This window comes from Hemitrygon akajei, chromosome 4, assembly GCF_048418815.1.
Source record: "Hemitrygon akajei chromosome 4, sHemAka1.3, whole genome shotgun sequence".
NCBI lineage: Eukaryota > Metazoa > Chordata > Chondrichthyes > Myliobatiformes > Dasyatidae > Hemitrygon > Hemitrygon akajei.
Genome location: NC_133127.1, coordinates 163159987 through 163179345, shown reverse-complemented (window position 1 = coordinate 163179345; position 19359 = coordinate 163159987). Strand labels below are relative to the sequence as shown.

General features: G+C 39.0%; 1 protein-coding gene across 2 annotated transcripts in view; it reads right to left on the bottom strand.

The window, feature by feature from the left end:
• Positions 1–708: 708 nt before the first annotated feature.
• The window catches only part of uspl1 (ubiquitin specific peptidase like 1), a 33748-nt gene continuing 15097 nt past the window's right edge, over positions 709–19359 (bottom strand). For both annotated transcript variants that reach the window (XM_073043843.1, XM_073043842.1), the window contains 4 exons: positions 13081–13210; positions 12250–12375; positions 12016–12176; positions 709–3886 (listed from right to left, as the gene is read on the bottom strand). In XM_073043843.1, coding sequence (XP_072899944.1) covers positions 1920–3886; positions 12016–12176; positions 12250–12375; positions 13081–13210 — 2384 coding nt within the window. In that variant the 3' untranslated portion in view covers positions 709–1919. The remainder of the gene's footprint in view (positions 3887–12015; positions 12177–12249; positions 12376–13080; positions 13211–19359) is intronic.

The following is a 19359-nucleotide window of genomic DNA, read 5'->3' as shown; positions in this document are numbered from 1 at the left end:
CCATATTGTCCCCCGTCCCACAAACTCCTGCTCTCGCTCTGTTGTGAGTGCCCCGTCTGGCAACATTTCTGTGGGGTCTTGCACTGTATTGTTTGATGGGGTTCTGGCTTGTTTTTTGCCAGAGGTCAATCCTTATGTTTGGGAGGTGGGGTGCGGGGAATGTTCCATGCAGTAGTTCCTCCACTGTAGCAAGGCTTTTCCTCGATTTTAGGCCGTTGGAAACCAGCACATGATGATGTAGTTAGTGGGTGCTGTGGATCCAAGTTCTGTTTACCTTTTTCAATTTTTGTTGTGTGTCTTTGGATCTCTGGGGAGCAATGCCTGCAAGTCTGTAAATGATGATAGTGGGTGTGGGGTGCAGGGCGCAGTGTGCCCGTGATTATTCGGCAGCCTTCGTTAAGCAACGGGTCTATTTTCTTCACATGGGCTGATCTGAACACATTCTGCACAACTGCCCACTCTCATCTGATTTAACTGACTCAACATCAACCAAACAACACTTGAGTGGCTGGCTGTCTGCTGTGACAAGCTAAGAAATGATGATGACCTTTCATATTTTTCTTCAGTACCATTCCACTTTAGGTTTTCAATCATTCTGTGATGAAAGATTTAAGCAGCATTGACATTTAAATTATTACATTAAAATATTTGATTAATTTCAATAATGTTTAAAGCATTTGGAACAGTTATTGATAGCAGTATGCCGAGTTTAGTCATTACACTTTTAATAAGAAAGTTAACAGAACCAATGAGTTACATTGTCACAGAAACTTCAAAAGGCAATTTTAGTGAAACCTTGAACTATTTTGAATGAGAATATACAAGGCCTTTTTGGACTATTAAGAACCTGTTACAAAAAATATTTCCTGAAAATTGAAATAGTTCAAGATTGTATTGATGCAATTTACAGCACATGTTAAATTTCAAAAAAGCACCAAACACTCAGGTGTTAAAATTAATGCCTACATAAATAATTTGACAGGTCTCACCAATTGTGACTACTCAAAATATACATTCAGTCCCCAGAATTTCCACTGATTTCTTTACTGGATCTTCTAGAACTCATATCTAAATTAAAAAGCAACTGAAAATGGAGATTGTAAAGCATCAAAGGCTGGAGATCAAAAATGTATCTATGCAAGAGAAGATGCAGTTTTCAATCTTCAGCAAAACTAAGAAATGTGGTAGTGTCTACCAAACCATTTCTAGCATTTACTTTTATAGGAAAATAATTATAATATAATTACAGTAACTTTATAAACTGATCCAAAAGAAATATTTAATAAACAATCTTTACACAAAACAGAACTTTTGCCTATTGCCTGCACTTGTACTAATTTATATTACAGGTGATAAAAATAAGAACCCACATTTTATACTTGAACTTAATGTTACATTCCTTCCAATGGATCAATTGCTTTTAGCGTAATTCAAGTGGTTTAAGCATTCTATGAATTTAGTGTATTTTTGTGTGGTGTGAACTGTTATATTATTAAAAGTTTCTTGCATCTGTTGTTGCAAATAACACCAACTATTATTGAAATATTAACAAATTTATTTACAGTTCAGGATTGATAAATTGCACTTTAAAAATTATTCATATAAATAATGGTGCACACTGTGTCAAAACAGAATGTCAGCAAATAAAATGGATGGCCATAAACATCGTATGCAGAAGCAGCAAATGCAGATTCTCAGATCCCGAGTACAATGAAACTATTATAAAACAACAGTGCCTGTGGAAGTAAATTTTACACACAAATATTCTCCAGAATATAAAACAAACTATTTTCCAAATATGGACTGGGCAAACTTCACCATTTAGTGACAAAACAATGAGAGTAAATTCATAATCAGCAATATTGCTGTTTAAACCACTTTTTTAAAAACTGTTTCAGTGAACCATCAGCAGTTTTCTGTTAGCAGTTTTCAAAAAGTTTTTCATCAAAAATGGGCAATTCATTTTCTCCTGTGAAAGAGTTTAGAGTTGAAATGGACAATAAATCTACCAATATTTCATCCTTGATAGGACTCTCAAAAGATGATGCATGGTTGTTAGTTATGCCAATTAGCTCATTTTTGTAAGCTTGTTGTTGCATATCTAAAGCTGAAATAGAAGATGTGTTTCTAGACTTTGAAGCTATGCTGCAGTCATTACTCAGTTTTCCATTTGCTACTCCACCATCTGGTAGCATTTCAAAGTGTCTCAAGTCATGTTTCATGTAGTCCAAAGTTGAAGCTCCAGTTGGAGTGAATAGTTCTGCAAGTAATTCATCATGGCTTGGACTACTGTTCAATGAAGCACTAGAGCTGGTACAAACAGATTCATTGTCTTCAACTCCAGGTTGATGCCACAGTTCATTCAAAAAATCATACAGCAGGCTTCCACTGTTATTTGCCAGATTTAATGATTGCTCAGTGCTCACAGATTCACCACACTGATTAGTCTTCATTAACTGGTCAAGTGATGCCAATTGATTTTTTTTGGTTTGCAGCTTTTTGAGTAACTTAAGACGGAGCTTTTGAACTTTGGAATCCATGTTATTCAGTTCTGTTTTATCAACTAGGACAGAGCCCTGATAATTCACATTACAAGCCCCTGCCTCATGCATCAAAGGATTACCAAATTTTGATGAATTGGAAAGATGTATTTTATTTAAAGTATGGGTATCCAAAGATATTTTCTTTGACAGTAACTCTTTGTAGTTTTCCTTCATATTAACAAACTGAGGGTTGCTCTTTTGTACACTGGTAATGTTTGGAACAGTTAGATCTGGTGATTCAGGTAGATTTTTGCTTGCCTTTTGTGCAAGTTTTGGAAGAATTTTGCTTTTGAACCCATCAAAATGTTCCTTCACAGGATGCTTTGAATTTGCTTGCTTAACAAATTTGCTTAAACCACCCCTTTGAATATTCCCAACTTCATTCTTAGCTGTTCTAGGTTCATTGGTGCTCAACATTGATAGATGACGATTCAACAGACACTTTCTCCAGCCAGCAGTGAAGTTTCGTTTAGTTACCGCAGGCTGAGCAATATCAGCTGATAACTTATTTGCAGCAGATGTTTTCATGATTGGAGATGCTGGCATTTTATTGCAATCTTTCTTTTGTATTTTGTTATTAGACCTTATAGGAATTTCTGAATTTTCAGATGGGATTTTCATTTCTTCTACTTGACATGCTGCTGTTAAAATTTTCACAGCAGAATCGCTTTGTAACATCGGCATCTGAATATCAGGTATCTCAGTTCCTTGCAAATGTAAGGATCCAAATGGACTAGATGACAGTTCAGAATGTAAAACAGGTTTTTGAGGCACATCAAAATTTACAACAGTTTCAGCAATTTGATGGGCTTGTTCACTAGAATATTGTACTTCTGTAGAAGGATGGACAGCAACACTACGATCAATAGTCACCTGTGGTGAATTTTGTAACAGCCGAGCATCTGGTATGAATTGAATGTCGCACAATGGATTCCCTTTGTCATCCACTTTAACCTCAGTAAGATTCAGTGTTATTAATGTGTCATTTCCTGAATTCTCCAGATCTTTTATATTGCTTTGTTTTACACTGTCTTTATATGGTGTGGTAATCTCTTTAACTGTACTGTGTACTGGTGTCACTACTGTATTAAACTGAACAGAACTCGTCAATGATGTTTTGGTTGGAAGTTGAACAGAGGAAGTAGCTTCAGTATTTAAGGATGGAGCATTAGGACAAGTGGCAGATGAAGAGTCACAACGCAGAATGATATCCCGGTTCCATGTTCTTTTTTCAAAGTCACTATTTTCCCAGATGACAATGTGAACTTCATCTGCAGGAACATCTAATGTCAAACGTCTGAAACAACTGGAACCCTGCAAATCATCACACTGAAGCCAAGAACCTACAAGAGCAAATTGAAATAAAACTTTAAAAGCAAAACCAATCTTATTTTTAAAAAAATCACTGTTGGAATATTGGAAATTAATGAAATGACTAAAGATATTCATTCTACCTTTAAAAAGATATTAGCATTAGTATGCAGACACGGTGACCTAATACCTTGAGACAATTTCCACATTTGTCCTCTTAAAAATACAGCTCACCATCAAACAAATTTACTGAAAACTGATCTAAAGTGCACGGTTACATTATGGGTATAAGGACAGTGCCTTCTGCAATTATATTTCTATGATATATTATATACATGTAAACATTTTTCTAAAAATATGAAGTAAAATGTTAAATGGTGAACACTTGTGTGCATTGTTGAGGAGCATTAAAGATCATAAAAGGATGCCATTCAGGCCATTTCACCCGAGCAAATCACTGCCTTGTCTCATTGCACTGAGAAAAACCTGCCCCATCACTTACCCAATTAAATCCAATTTCCTTTTCAACACTGAAATTGAATCCATCTGCACCAGCACCCTTGCTCTGCATTTCAGACTTCAACTATTCAATGCCAATCATTTTCATTCCCCACTCCTGCTTCCCAAAGGTTTCACCATAACAATTTTCTTTCCTTAGTCTACACCATTATTGTTTTTAAAAATTCCATCATATTGTTTGCAATCTCCACTATTCCAAAAACAAAATCAGTTTTACCAGTCCACCTACATCATAACCCATCCTTGGAATTTTGGTAACTCTTTCCTGCACTTTCTCCACGAACTTCACATTCTCCCTGATGTTTGGACACAAACCAGTTGTGGCTGAATCAAATGTTTTATGATAAGTTTATTATGCCCTCTTTGTATTCAAACCTTTTTAAAGCCCAGCATCCTATCATAACCATTTTCTCAATCTGCCCTCCCATTCTCAATAAATTTTGCACAAATGCCCTAATATCTGCTCTTTTATGTCTTTTGTGTTTGTTTTTCATCTTGGATGTGACTCTGGAAATGTTGGAGCCTGTGATTTGCTGCTTGGAGATTGTCTGGGTGTTCCAGCACTCTGAAGTCTCCGGAAGGCAGAGGTAGCGTGCGTGAACCTCATGGCGGGCAAAGCTCAAGCCGACGTTCAACTCCATTTCACTGATTAAAGCTTCCATTGTTTGTTGATTAAAATGAGGAGAGAGACCGAAACATCGAAGCGAATACGGAAGCTTAAAAATCGTTTGGGTGCTTCAGTGCTCTGCAGTCTCCAAGAGGATTCAGGGAGGCAGAGGCAGTGTGAGAGAAGGCTGAGGGAGATTGAAGCATCAAGGCAAGTACCAAGGGTAAACATCAGCTGCCTATCTTTTGATCACTCTGCTATGGAGAGGGGAAGGTCTGGCACTGGGCCTGGAGAGCGTTGCCCAGGTTTTCTACATTTTGGATCACGGACTTGGACTATGGACCTTTCTTCAGTCTTATAGTTTTTTTTATATTATATGTTTATCACCTGACCTTGTTCACTTTTTGTGCAGGGAGGGGTTGATGTGCCTGTTCCATTTTTGTTCTTTTTTTGTGCAGGGAGGAGGGGATTTTTTGGGGGTTGATGATTGTGCTGCCTTTTTTCCCTTTCTTGGTTTCGTGGCCACCTGCAATAGAATTTCAAGTTGTATACTTCGATAATAAATGAACCTTTGAACCTTATACTCCTTTCAAAGTTTCTTTCTACTTGCCTCTTAATCTACAAGCATTTAGTGATAGAGTCTGATTTGGAAGAGTCAGCATGGATTTGTGCGTGGAAAATCATACTTGAGGAACCTTGTAGAGTTTTTTTTTAAAAAGAGCTAACCAAAATAGTTAGGTGAAGATAGGGTATTCAGACTTTAGCAAGGCGTTCAACAAGGTCAGGGCCCATAGAGTCCAGGGAGACGTAGTATAAAGCAGAAGGTGGTAGTTGAAGGTTTTTTCTCAGAATGGAAGCCAGTGACTAGTGGTGTGCTGCAGAGGTCAGTGTTGAGACTTTGTTATTCACTATTTATATAAATGATTTAGGTGGAAATGCACAGACTTGATCAGTAAGTTTCCAGATGGCACACAATTAGTGTCGTGATAGGGAAGAATCAGATGGATCTTGATCAGTTAGGGAAGTGGGACAAGGAATGACAAATCTGTATTAAAGTACAGATAAGTGTAAGGTCCTCAGTGAGATGTTTAATGGGGAGCATTCTGACTGGCTGCATCAAAGCCTGCTATGGAGCCTCTAATGCACAGGATCACAAGAAGCTGCAGTGTTTCAGCTCATTGGCCTTTCATGAGAAATACGAAGCTTGAAATTAAATTGGTTTTCTGCGGCCGAAAAGGGAGAGATGTGCAGAGAAACAAGAAAAGTTCTGCAAGAAGCTGGACAATAAGACGAAGACAATAATATGAGTGGGTAGGGGTGCCCAGTTAAAGAAGGTGAGTGAAGTTTGCCAATTGCATTTGATCTGTCTCGAGTATATGTAATTAGGAGATGAATGAAAAGACAAAGACATTTGGCAGGCTAATCCTTTTATCCAGTTCCCTCCCACTTACACCTAAAACACCTCTTTGCCCTTCATCATTTTGATAACTTCCAGTTCACTAGTCACACCTTCCCACCTTAACCTTCGATGTCCACTCTCTAGGCCTCAACATTCCTCCCCCACCAGCCCAACTCCCAGCTACGAACAACTTGGGATTCCTCTGCATCTTTATTTGATAAGTGTTCCCTGCCGTTAACACTCTCTCCTTCCTGGCAGAACCTATCATTGTCCTCAGTTTCCCTTTCAATTCCTCCCACTTTCTGCAGATCAAAGGTGTTGCCATGGGCATGCATATGGGCCTTAGCTATACTGGTCTTTATGTTAGCCACGTGGAATAACCCACAAGACCATAAAACAAGAGAATTGGGCCATTTGTCCCATTGAGTCTGCTCCACCATTCCACCGTGGCTGATTTATTATTGTTCTCAACCCCATTCTCTACACTTTGCCCCGTAACCATTGTGCCCTGACAAAGAACTTCTGCTTTAAATATACTCAATGACTCAGACTCCAGATTCACCACCCTCTGGCTGAAGAAATTCCTAATCTCTGTTCTAAATGGACATCCCTCTATTCTGAGGCTGTGACTTCTGGTCCTAGATCCACCAACCATAGGAAACATCCTCTCAAGATCCAAGCTTATCTGGCACCACTACCTACATCTCACCCCTCTCCCAACCAGATTGTTCTGCTGCATTAATGACTGCATTGCTGTCACCCCCTACACTAGCACAAAGCAAATGCAACACCTTTGCTACCAACTTCTATCCTGCCCTCAAATGCACCTGAACTATCACTGACATCTTTTTTCTCGATCTCTTAGTCTCCATCTCTGGAGACACTAGCATCTTCAATTATCCTGACTCCCACAGCTATCTCAACGACACCCCCCTTTTTCAAAGATCACATCCTTTTTCTCAATGGAGGCCTTCAGCTCTAAGGCCACTAAACCATCCTCTTTCCTTGAAGTAGCTAATGGAGCCCACAGACACATTTCTTCCATTTCCCACGTCTCCTTCATCACTCCCTCACATGGTTACACATCATTTTCCAGCCTCTGTCCCACTTAACCCCTGTACCTTTCCTTATCCCTCAGTCCTGATGCAGGGTCTCAACTCAAAATGGCAACATACACCTTTTACCTTCACAGATGCTGTTGAGTGACTGGGTTCTAACAGCACTCTTCCCCACCAACCCCAGATTCCTGCACTGGCAGTCTTTGCATTCTGGAAGATTTTTTTTTAAACCTGAAATTGTTCAATGCAGTGTGAAACCCCAAAAACTATCATGAACAAGTTGGAAGATGTACTGCTATTCCAGTGAAACCCAGCATAATGAATAGCAAGACAGGTTAGAATGTGAGTGGGCTGGAAAATTATTTACCAACAACTGGATACTTGATGCTATCCTTGATGACTGAACAAAGCTGCTCTGCAAAGTGATCACTCAATTTGCATTTACTTTCTCCAGAGTAAGCCACACCATACACTTAATATAGTATGCTGAACTGAATTGCTGCTACTGGAAGGACACTAATTGGGAGGACCTAACAATTGTATTTCTCTCTCTCCAGTTGCTGACAGACATGCTGACATTTTTCACAATGTGCAGTGTTCAGTACCACATAGTTTGGACATATTTTTATTCCCTCATCCATTTTCATTCACATCCTTTCATTTACAATACATTCCTTCAGACATCTTCAGAAAACAAATCTTCACCATCCACTCAGACTGCACTATGACAGCTTGTGTAATTAAATCTTCACCCTCCCACATTTCCCCTTCATCTGCAATCAAAAACATTGTTAGCTTCATAATTTTGCTTAGTTCTGATGAATGAATTGATACTTCACATGGGAAGGTAATCAACTTGTAACATTAACAGTTCCTTTCTGCATAAATGCTGTCCAGCTTGTTACATTGTCCAGTATTTTTCAGCTTTTAACTAATGGAAACAGCATATATATTTTTGATATTTGAGAAGCTACACCAAAATCATTTCCAGAAAATAAAGATGACATTGGTGAGATTTTTAGGCTTTTAATAAAAGGGGAAGATGAGGAGTTAATGAAGAATTAATTTATAACTACCAAAAGGAAAAATAATTTTAGAAATTCTGAGTTAATTGTTGGTAAAGGCTGAGGAATAGGTCTTTTCTGTTGAGGAAATTGACTGCATAATTACAAAATGAACAGTCAAGTCCACGTGGAACAGCAAAGATATGTCAAAGATCCAACATATCAAATGATAACCCGACATTCAAACATTCCAGTTCAATCATTAATACAAGCTTTCTCTCAGAATGTATAGCAGCCCCAAATGTATAATTGAAAGAAAACTTAGATGGAAATCTAACATCTCATTTAATGGCATCGTTTACTTTCGATATGCAAATCTAATAATCACATTAGAACAAATCGATAGACCACCACATTAGCCACATCCTAATAAAACCTAACATGGTTATGCAAATTAATATAAATTAAAATGGTTGTTGTAGTGCTTGGGTAAAACTGGGATTCAGTCATTGCATTCATACAGTCACAGAGCCATGTAGCTGCAAAGCAAATAGATCAGTTATTCATCTCTTGCTGGTTCTGAAAGAGCTAACCAGTTCAAATTCCACACCATTTCTCCATTTCTACCCTAATCATTTGCCTTCAAGTACATATCCAGTTGCCTTTAAAAAGTTCCCTTGGAATTCATTTCCACCAATTTAATTAGAATGTTTCTGATCTTAATGAGCTTCTATGAGGGAAGTTCTCAATTTGCATTCTAGTTCATTTACACATTTTATAAGAACGTAAGAAATAGGAGCAAGAGTAGGCCATCTAGCCCGTCGAGCCTGCCCCGCCATTCAATAAGATCATGGACTCATCGCCACCTACCTGCCTTTTCTCCATAACCACTACTATGCAATAAACTATCCAACCTTGTCTTAAATATATTTACTGAGGTAGCTTCCACTGCTTCATTGAGCAGAAAATTCTCTGGGGAAAAGCAGTTCCGCATCTCCGTCCTAATTTACTCCCCGATTTTCAGGTTATGTCCCCTAGTTCTAGTCTCACCAACCAGTGGGAACAGCTTTCCTGCTTCTGTCATATCTATCCCTTTCATAATTTTCTATGTCTCTATAAGATCTCCCCTGTTCCTTCTGAATTGCAGCAAGTACAGTCCCAGGCGACTCAATCTCTCCTCATAGTCTAATCACCTCATCTCTGGTATCAACCTGGTGAACCTCCTTTGCACCGCCTCCAAGCTAGTACATTCTTCAAGTAAGGAGACCAGAATAGCACGCAGTACTCCAGATGCAACTTCACCAGTACCCTATACAGTTGCAGCATAACCTCCCTGCTCTTAAATTCAATCCTCTAGCAATGAGGCCAACATTCCATTTCCCTTCTTGATAGCCTGCTGTACCTGCAAACCAACCTTTTGTGATTCACGCACAAGCACTCCCAAATCCTTCTGCACAGCAACATGCTGCAATCTTTTACCATTTAAATAGTAATCTGATCTTCCATTTTCCCTTCCAAAGTGGATGACCTTGCATTTACCAACACTGTAATCCATCTACCAGACCCTTGCCCACTCACTTATCTATATCTCTCTGCAGGCTCTCCATATCCTCTACACAATTTGCTTTTCCACTCAATTTAGAGTCATCAGCAAACTTACATACACTACACTCAGTCTCTATTCCAGATCATTAATGTATATCGTGAACAGTTGCAGGCCCAGCACCGACCCCTGCGGCACACTGCTCACCACTGATAACCAACCAGAGTAACACCCATGTATCCCAGCTCTCTGCATTCTTATCTTATGGGCAAGTCTTTTATGTGGCACCTTATCAAACGCCTTCTGGAAATCTAAGTAAATAACGTCCATCTGTCTCCCTTTATCCATTGCACTCGTTACATCCTCAAAGAACTCCAGTAAGTTTGTCAAACAGGACCAGCCTTTGCTGAATCCATGCTGCGTCTGCATGATGGATCCATTTCTTTCCGGATGTCTTGCTATTTCTTCTTTAATGATAACTTAAGCATTTTCCCAACTACAGATGTTAAACTAACTGGCCTATTGTTACCTGCCTTTAGCTTGCATCCTTTTTTGAACAGTAGCACAAAGTTCGCCTTTTTCCAATATACCAGGACCTGCCCAGAGTCCAGAGAATTTTGGTGAATTATCATCAAAGCCTCAACTATAACATCTGCTGTTTCTTTCAATACCCTGGGATATATGGTTACTGATATCTGTCCGAGTAAATTCTCCATCCTTGCTCTAACAAATTTGCTTATAATTTAGCTTTAATTCAATGAATTTACTCTATAAACAATCTCATTCCTAACAACCTTGTAAAAATTCTGTGCCCTTTTCTGAAGTGTGCTCCCATGAATTGAACACAATATTAAAGCAGTAATTTTTGAAGGTTCAGCATGATTTGACTGTTTTGCTATTGAATACCCCCATTAACAAAACGTAATATATCATACCTTCTTAACTCTATCATGTCCATAAACATGCAGCAACTTGAGTGTACTTATGTGCCACTTTTTCCATTAGACATCACACAAAATGCATTGCTTTACGCTCAGCTACATTAAATTGCACCTACCAAGTATGTGATGAACTTACTTGACCTGATCAGTCTCTATCATTTTGATCTTTTACCAAGCTGTAAGGTTTGCAATGATGGTCTCTATAGCCAAGTCCATTTAAATAGATTAAAAGAGCAATTATATTGATCCTAATATTAATTCAACTGTCATGTACACTCGAATCACATCATCCATTCATAAGTACTATTTTCTACATATAGAAATACCACTATCCATTTACACCATTTTTTCCATTTTTCAGATAGTTGGTATATGGCTGCTACTAAATTCCTTTTCAATACATCCGTTGCAGATTCAATCGTTTCTTTTGTTCATCTTTTTAAAAAAATATTTTCCCAAGGTGACACAGTCTGAGTCTTCATATTTGAACTTCTGAATTCAAGTCCGATTTAATGAAATTAAATCAAACCTAATCAGAACCCTATCTGTCAAAATGACAAATTTATTCTACAAAATATTCTATCTAATCTAGTAAAATGTGCTCTCCAATCATCCAAAGAGAAGCCAAGAAAAATCCTGAACACAAGAGATTTACAGATGTGGCCTGAGTTCCTCCTGAGTTTGAGATTTTTGCTTAAGAAAAATCCTACATCATCTTATAGCCTATAAAATTCATCTCCGATCAATTCCTTTTCAAAACACGGCATTTCTTTTACCTTTATTCTTCTGTCTCCTTGTTTCCACTATCCCATATCCGTGATATGGGAGCAACTTTAATTAAAAAGCTCAATTTTCTAGACCGGTCTACAACAAGATTTTGCATATTTGTTTTTCTTTGAGGAGGCGCTATTAAGAATAAAGGCTTGCTACCTACAAAGTTGTTGCTACAATTAAGTCTTTTTTTTGCAAATTCCAAATATTTATACCCACTTGTTAGTGTGATAATTTCAAAGCAATGACCAACATCACTACATTCCAAGGAAACAGTACTTTGAAACATTGAAGCCAAGCCAGAAAACACAATTCATACCATCAGGATTCCGAATCCAAGTGATAAAGTGCTTCATAGTCTGTAAATACTGAATAATGGTGCAGATTCTGTACAAACTGCCTTGAAAGTCAAATCTGTAGGCATCCAAATCTGTATGTGGTAGGCCATCCACAAAATGTAGCATGTATATTGAGGAAATCCTAGGAGGAAAAGTAGTTGCAATTAGTTCCTAACATGAACTGTAATGATTAACTCTATGAACAACATACCTACCGTTCTATAAGCATTTTCCTCCTTTGATCTTGATCTTGACACTTATTGCAGGGTGATTTATGAACAGCATTCAGAGGATGCCAATCTGAATCTGCTTTTGTAAATGTCGTCAAGGTTTTTGTACACCTAAAAAGAAAAACCTTCCATTAACAATACATATAAAAAAAACTTTTATTCAGTAAAAGTGCCTTCTCTCTACCGGTTGTAAGAGGTTACTGCCAAGGGTATGTACATTTTAAAAGACATCTTATTGCAATACAAATTACTAATTAGAGTTCTCAAGTGGGAACTGGAATCAGTTGCTTTCCATCTTATGAAAGATTAAAAGTTATCATTCCAATAGAAACAAAATGATAGTGGAAACAAAGCCAGATATTTGATGCTATGTTCCATCATGTTATTCCGAAGGTGTTGTGTCCAACCTGGTTTATCCAAGAAACAATCAAACGCAATAAAATTTAGAAGCATTATTTCAAAAGCAATTGATATAGCCCTACAGGTTAATTCAAATGACTGATGCAATACAAAATAGTCACATTACTTTGGATCCACTTAGTTATTATTCACATAATTGTTTCATTAATCTTACAGAAATCAATACTTTACATAAATTACACCTTATATTTTGAAGGTAATATGAAGTATTGTACACTCAAAAATAATTGAATTTCCAATATTCACGCACAAATCTCGAGAATAAAAACAGTGAAGGAATAATGTTTTATAGGAATTGGCAGAATGATTTTACTAGCTATCCATATTCTAATACTGTAATACAGCACAAATATTTGCTACCAACAAGTTAAATTTTAGTCTATAAGATATACTTGCCTCTCATCATATTTGTAGCCACACTTAATACATTCAAAACTCCAAATATATGACTGCATGAAGAGCATCTCAAAATAGGTATCCTGTCTTAGGAGAAGCGGAAAAGCAAAGACCGGGCTATCAGGTTTTCCTGGACAAGACATTAAAATATTGTCAAATGGAGCACATTATATTAAAAAAGACAACATAGCTGCACATCAGCTACATAGTTTTAATGACAGCCAGCAATATTTTGTTGCAGCAGCATCAAAAAATAGTCTAATATGAGAGAACAATAATGCAGTGTATAGATTGACCTTGCTTGTGTTTCATTTAATATAGGTCTAACTGAAGTCCAGAACTAATCCCTTTGAGGCAACAGCAACTGTATTAGTCTGCACAATTACTGCAGCTAAATTAGCATTGGAATGATATGCATTGACCATTAAGATTTAGCAAATTTTCATTATAAAACAGGACAGACCTCTTAGCAATTTCCTCCCCTAACAGATAACAGCAGGATCCAAAAATATTATGGTGATGGCAAATCTGACAAAATATAAATAGCTGATTGAATCTGCTTATTGTTGGTCTCCATACTAGGAATGGTAAATACTGAAGAGTGGCAGGCTCAGGCTGCAGAAGTATGGATGGTAATAGATGCAAGGACTAAAATTGCATAGAAGAACTTGATAGATGTGAATCTGAATTTTAAATAAAGGCTGGACCTGGGGCTTTGCTGTCTCTGAGGGAGTTCAGTGAGGTTTGGAGTGAAGTGTGCGGTCTGGAGGCCTGGTAACGGGGAACAAACCCACAATCGACTCTTGTTTCTCTCCAATTAAGCAGTCGAGCAAAGCTGGAGTCAATGGAAACAAGAGCGGAGGACAGGAGGGTGTTCGACACTGTCTGCCTGTGTTTGACAGGTCGTCCTCTCCCTCTCACCAGCTGTTGTTGGAGGCAAGTCTTGAGATCCAAGTTGCCAGAATTGATTGGCGAGGCTGTGGACTCATTTTGGTCCCTTTGAGGTTCACACTGTATGTGTTCTTCAATTTTTTTGCTGTTACATAAGAACATAAGAGATAGGAGCAGGAGTAGGCCAATCGGCCCCTCAAGCCTGCTCCGCCATTCAACAAGATCATGGCTGATCCAATCTTAACTCTAGTTTTCACCGAATCCCACAAGGCAACAATGCCAACCAACAGGGCACCATGCCGCCCATTTTATTTTATTATTCATCCCGCCCAAACCCATGTGATCACCCGGGGGGAAAAAACCGAGTTGCCAATTGAGGAGAAAAAATCTGGAAAATTCCTCTCTGACCCATCCAGGCTATCGAAAACTGGTCCAGGAGATCACATGGCTGATCTAAACCTAGCCTCGTGTCCACTTACCTGCTCACTCACCGTATCCCCTAATGCCATTTTTATCCAGGAAAATGTCTATCTCTGTTTTGAATTTATTGAGTGTAGTAGCTTCCACAGCTCTCTGGGGCAGTAAATTCCACAGCCCCACTACCCTCTGAGTGAAGAAATTTCTCCGCATCTCAGTCCTGGAACGGCATCCCCTTATTTTAAGATTATGCCCCCTAGTCCTAGTTTCACCCATCATTGGGAACATTCTCCCCGCATCCACCCGATCAAGCCCCTTCACAATCTTATATGTTTCAATAAGATCGCCTCTCATTCTTCGGAACTCCAATGAGTAGAGTCCCAATCAACTCAACCTCTCATCATACATCAACCCACCCATCCCCGGAATTAACCTAGTGAACCTTCTCTGCACTGCCTCGAGAGCCAGTATGTCCTTTCTTAAATATGGACACCAGAACTGCACGCAGTACTCCAGGTGTGGTCTCACCAATACCCGGTACAACTGCAGTAAGACCTCCCTGTTCTTGTACTCCATCCCCCTAGCAATAAAAGCCAGCATTCCATTGGCCTTCTTGACCACCTGCTGCACTTGCATACTAACTTTTCGTGTTTCCTGCACCAGGACCCCCAGATCCCTTTGCACAGAAGCACTGTTTTGAGTGGTTTGATCGGTTTGGACTGGTATGCTCTGGTAAAGAATTGCTCTGCGGCTTACACTGGCTAGAGGTGTGGAACTGAACTAAACTGAATACTACTGGTTTGATATTCCATGTGTTGTTTGCTTGCTTTTTGCAAAATCTATTTTTTTTGGCATGTATTATGCTTGATGTTTTCTTGCTCAAAAATCAGCAAAAAATAAATTTAAGAACACATGTAATATGAACTTCAAAGTCCCCCATGGTGTTTCTTTGCTTTGTGGCTGCCTACAAGAAGATGGATCTCAGAGTTGTATTCTGTATACATACTTTGAATCTTTGAAAAGTAATTGGGTGAAGGGAAAAAGAGAATTGTTCAAATTTTAAAATATCCCATTCCATGGATTTAAAGAATGACTAGAAGCAGCAAACACTTTGAAATTTTCATCTACTTTTCAACTGCATAACTTAATACTCACAACCAAATATTTCTAAAAGCTCCACCTTAAAATGCAAGCCCAGATTGAGTTACCCAACCTTAGTGACAGCAAGAGTGAAAGGTCTGTTAGCAATGTAACTACTGAAAATTCGACCAATAGTTTATCCAAAACAGCCCATTTCCTACTAGATTCTGGAAACTGGTAACATCCATGCTCCAGGGATTTAGATTCCTGCATACTCAAGCGTTTGAAACTCACTACACAGTTACAGCATGCAATAAGAAAGGGAAGCAGTGCTTTCACCTTTTACCCCAAAGGGAGCTGAGCACAGGAGCAATGATATCTTACAATTATAAGAACATAAGAAATAGGAGCAGGGGTAGACCATCTGGCCCTTTGAGCCTGCTCTGCCATTCAATAAGATTATGGCTGATCTGGCCGTGGACTCATTTCCACCTATCTGCCTTTCCCCCCCATAACCCTTAATTCCCCTATGCACAAATCTATCCAACCTTGTTTTAAATATATTTGAAGTAGCCTCACTGCTTCATTGGGCAGAGAATTTCACAGATTCACCACTTTTTGGGAAAAGCAGTTCCTCCTCTTCTGTCCTAAATTTATTCCCTTGAATCTTGAGACTACGTCCCCTAGTTCTAGTCTCACCAACCAGTGGAAACAACTTTCCTGCCTCTATCTTATCTATCACTTTCATAATTTTATATGTTTCTATAAGATCTCCTCTCTTCCTTCTGAATTTCACTGAGTACAGTCCCAGTACAAGTCCCAATTACTTCTCATAGTCAAACCCCCTCATCTCTGGAATCATCCTGGGGAACCTCCTCATCACCACCTCCAAAACCAGTATATCCTTCCTCAAATAAGGAGACCAGAACTGCACATAGTACTCCAGGTGTGGCCTTACCAGTACCCTACACTGTTGCAGCATAACCTCCCTGCTCTTAAATTCAACCTCTCTAGTAATGGAGGTCAATATTCTATTTGCCTACTTGACAGCCTGCTGCACCTGCTATCCAACCTTTTGCAATTCATGTACAAGCACTCCTCAGTCCTTCTGCACAGCAGTACGCTGCAATATTTTGCCACTTAAATCTGATCTTCCATTTTTCCTTCCAAAGTGGATGACCTTGCATCTACCATTTTACTTCATCTGCCAGGCCCTCACCAACTCACCTCATCTCTCTGCAAGCACTCCATATCCTCTGCACAATTTGCTTTTTCACTCAATTTAGTGCTTTCATCAAACTTAACACTCAGTCCCTGCTTCCAGATCATTAATGTACATTGTGAACAGTTGTGGGCCCAGCACCGACCCCTGGGGCACACCACTCACCACTGATTGTCAACCAAGGGAACATCCGTGTCTCCCAACTCTCTGCTTTCTATTGTTTAACCAATCCTCTATCCATGCAAATACATCATTCCAAACTCTATACATCCTTATCTTATGGACAAGACTTTTAAATGGCACCTTATCAAACACCTTCTGGAAATTCAAGTAAGTAACGTCCATCTGTTTCCCTCTAACCACTGCACTCATTACATCCTCAAAGAACTCCAGTCAGTTTGTCAAACAAGATCAGCTTTTGCTGAATCCGTGCTGCATCTGATGGTAGATCCATTTCTTCCAGAAGCTTTGCCATTTCTTAATGATAGCTTCAAGCATTTTCCCCACAGATGTTAAACTAACTGGCCTTTAGTTACTTGCCTTTTGCCTGCTTCCTATTTTGAACAGTGGTGTGACATTTGCCTTCTTCCAATCTGCCAGGACCTGCCCTGAGTCCAGAGAACTTTGGTAAATTATCAACCAAACCTCAACCATTTCTTTCAGTGCCCTGGGACGCATTCCATCAGGACTATCTTTAGGCCCACAAGTTTGCTCAGCACCACCTCTTTATAGATAGCTATTGTACCATGGTCCTCACCTCCCACTGTATCCATAATATCTCTCTTCAGCGTGTTAGACATGTCCTCCACTATGAAGACTGACACAAAATAGTCAAAAGCCTTGGCCATTTCCTCAATACTCAGTATCAATTCTTCCATCTCGTCCTCAAGGAACCTATGTCCAGTTTGACCACCCTTTTCTGCTTTATCTGTTTTTATATCTGTGCTAGTTTATTTTCATAATCTATCTTCTCTTTCATTATTGCTTGGTTAGTGGTTCTTTGTGCTTTTCAAAGCTTTTCCAATCTTCCAGTTTCCCACTACTCTTGGCGACTTTGTACACTTTTAGTTTGATAACTTCTTTTATTTCCCTAGTTATCCATGGCTGGCTCTTCACACCCTTACTGTCCTTGCTTTTAACTGGAATATACTTTTGTTGAGCACAATGAAAAATCTCTTTGAAAGTCTTTCAATGTTCCTCAATCGTCCTACCATATTACATGTGTTCCCAGTCTACCCTATCCAACTCCTCCCTCATCCTGTTATAGCCTCCCATGGTTAGGCATAATACACTGGTTTTAGATCAAACTACTGCACCCTCCATTTGTATGAAAGACTCAATCATACTGTAATCACTCTTTCCAAGAGAATACCTAACTACAAGATTGCTAATTTTACCTGTCTTATTGCACAGGACCAGATCCAAGGCAGCATGTTCCCTTGTAGGTTCAGTAACATGCTGTTCAAGAATGTCATCATGGATGCATTCCATGAAGTCTTCCTCAAGACAGCCTCAACCAACTTGATTCACCCAAACTATGTGCAAGTTAAAGTCCCCCATGATAACTGCTGTTCCAATCTTACATGTCTCAGATATTTCTCAGTTTACTGTAATATTATTATTTGGTGGCCAATAGACAACTCTCACCAGTGTTTTTCCCCCCTTTACTATTTCTAATCTCTACCCAGGTGGATTCAACGTTCTGCACCTTAGACAGTCTCTCACCATCACCTGGATCTCATCCTTAATTAAGAGGGATAGCCCACCTCCACTACCTTCCTGTTGATCTGTCCATATTACCAGTTATTATTGGTATTTAATTCTCAATCCTCTCCACTCTGCAATGTTTCTGTAATGGCCACTAAATCATACCTTGTTACGAATACTACAGGCATTCAGGTAAAGTGCCCTTACACTCACTGTGTCCTTAAAATCTAGTAATCTTTGTCTCTTAATGCACTTGACTTTTCTTCACTCCACCCTTACTTTTCTCTTTTACTTTATTCATACTTCTCCAATCTGTTGAACCCATCTTGGTAGAATTGAAGAACTTAGTTTTGGATACCATACTTAAAAATGAATATATTGTCATGTGAGTGCATTAAAAGATTCACTGAAGGCAAGATCAAATGCACCAGATTTGTATACTCTGGAGTTTAAAAGAATGAGCAGAAGTCTTATTAACACAGATGTTTTTCTTTGAATGGCCTTGGAGTTGGGGTCAGAGCCTCACAATAAAGAGCAGGACATTCAGAACAGATGGGCAGAAACTTGTTCACAACAGGTAGTGAATTGTAGAGGTTCATTTAAGCAGAAATTATTAATTTACTGTGCTTTATGAATCAAGGACCTAAGTGATAGTACTGGGGGAAAAAAATGGCTTTGAGGAAGATGTCATGATCTAAACTGTAGAGCAGTTTCAAAGAGATAATGGCTTGTTCTCCTCCCATTTCTGACAAGGAATATAGCCCACAACATTGATTCAGCACAGTAGCTTAATATTTAACACAACATTTTACGGTAGCAGCAGCCCAGGTTCAATTCCCAACAGTCTGTAAAGAGTTTGTATACTTTCCGCATGACTGCGTGGGTTTTCTCCTACAATCCGAAGACACACCAGTTGGTAAATTAATTGGTCATTGTAAATTATCCCTGGATTAGGATAGGGT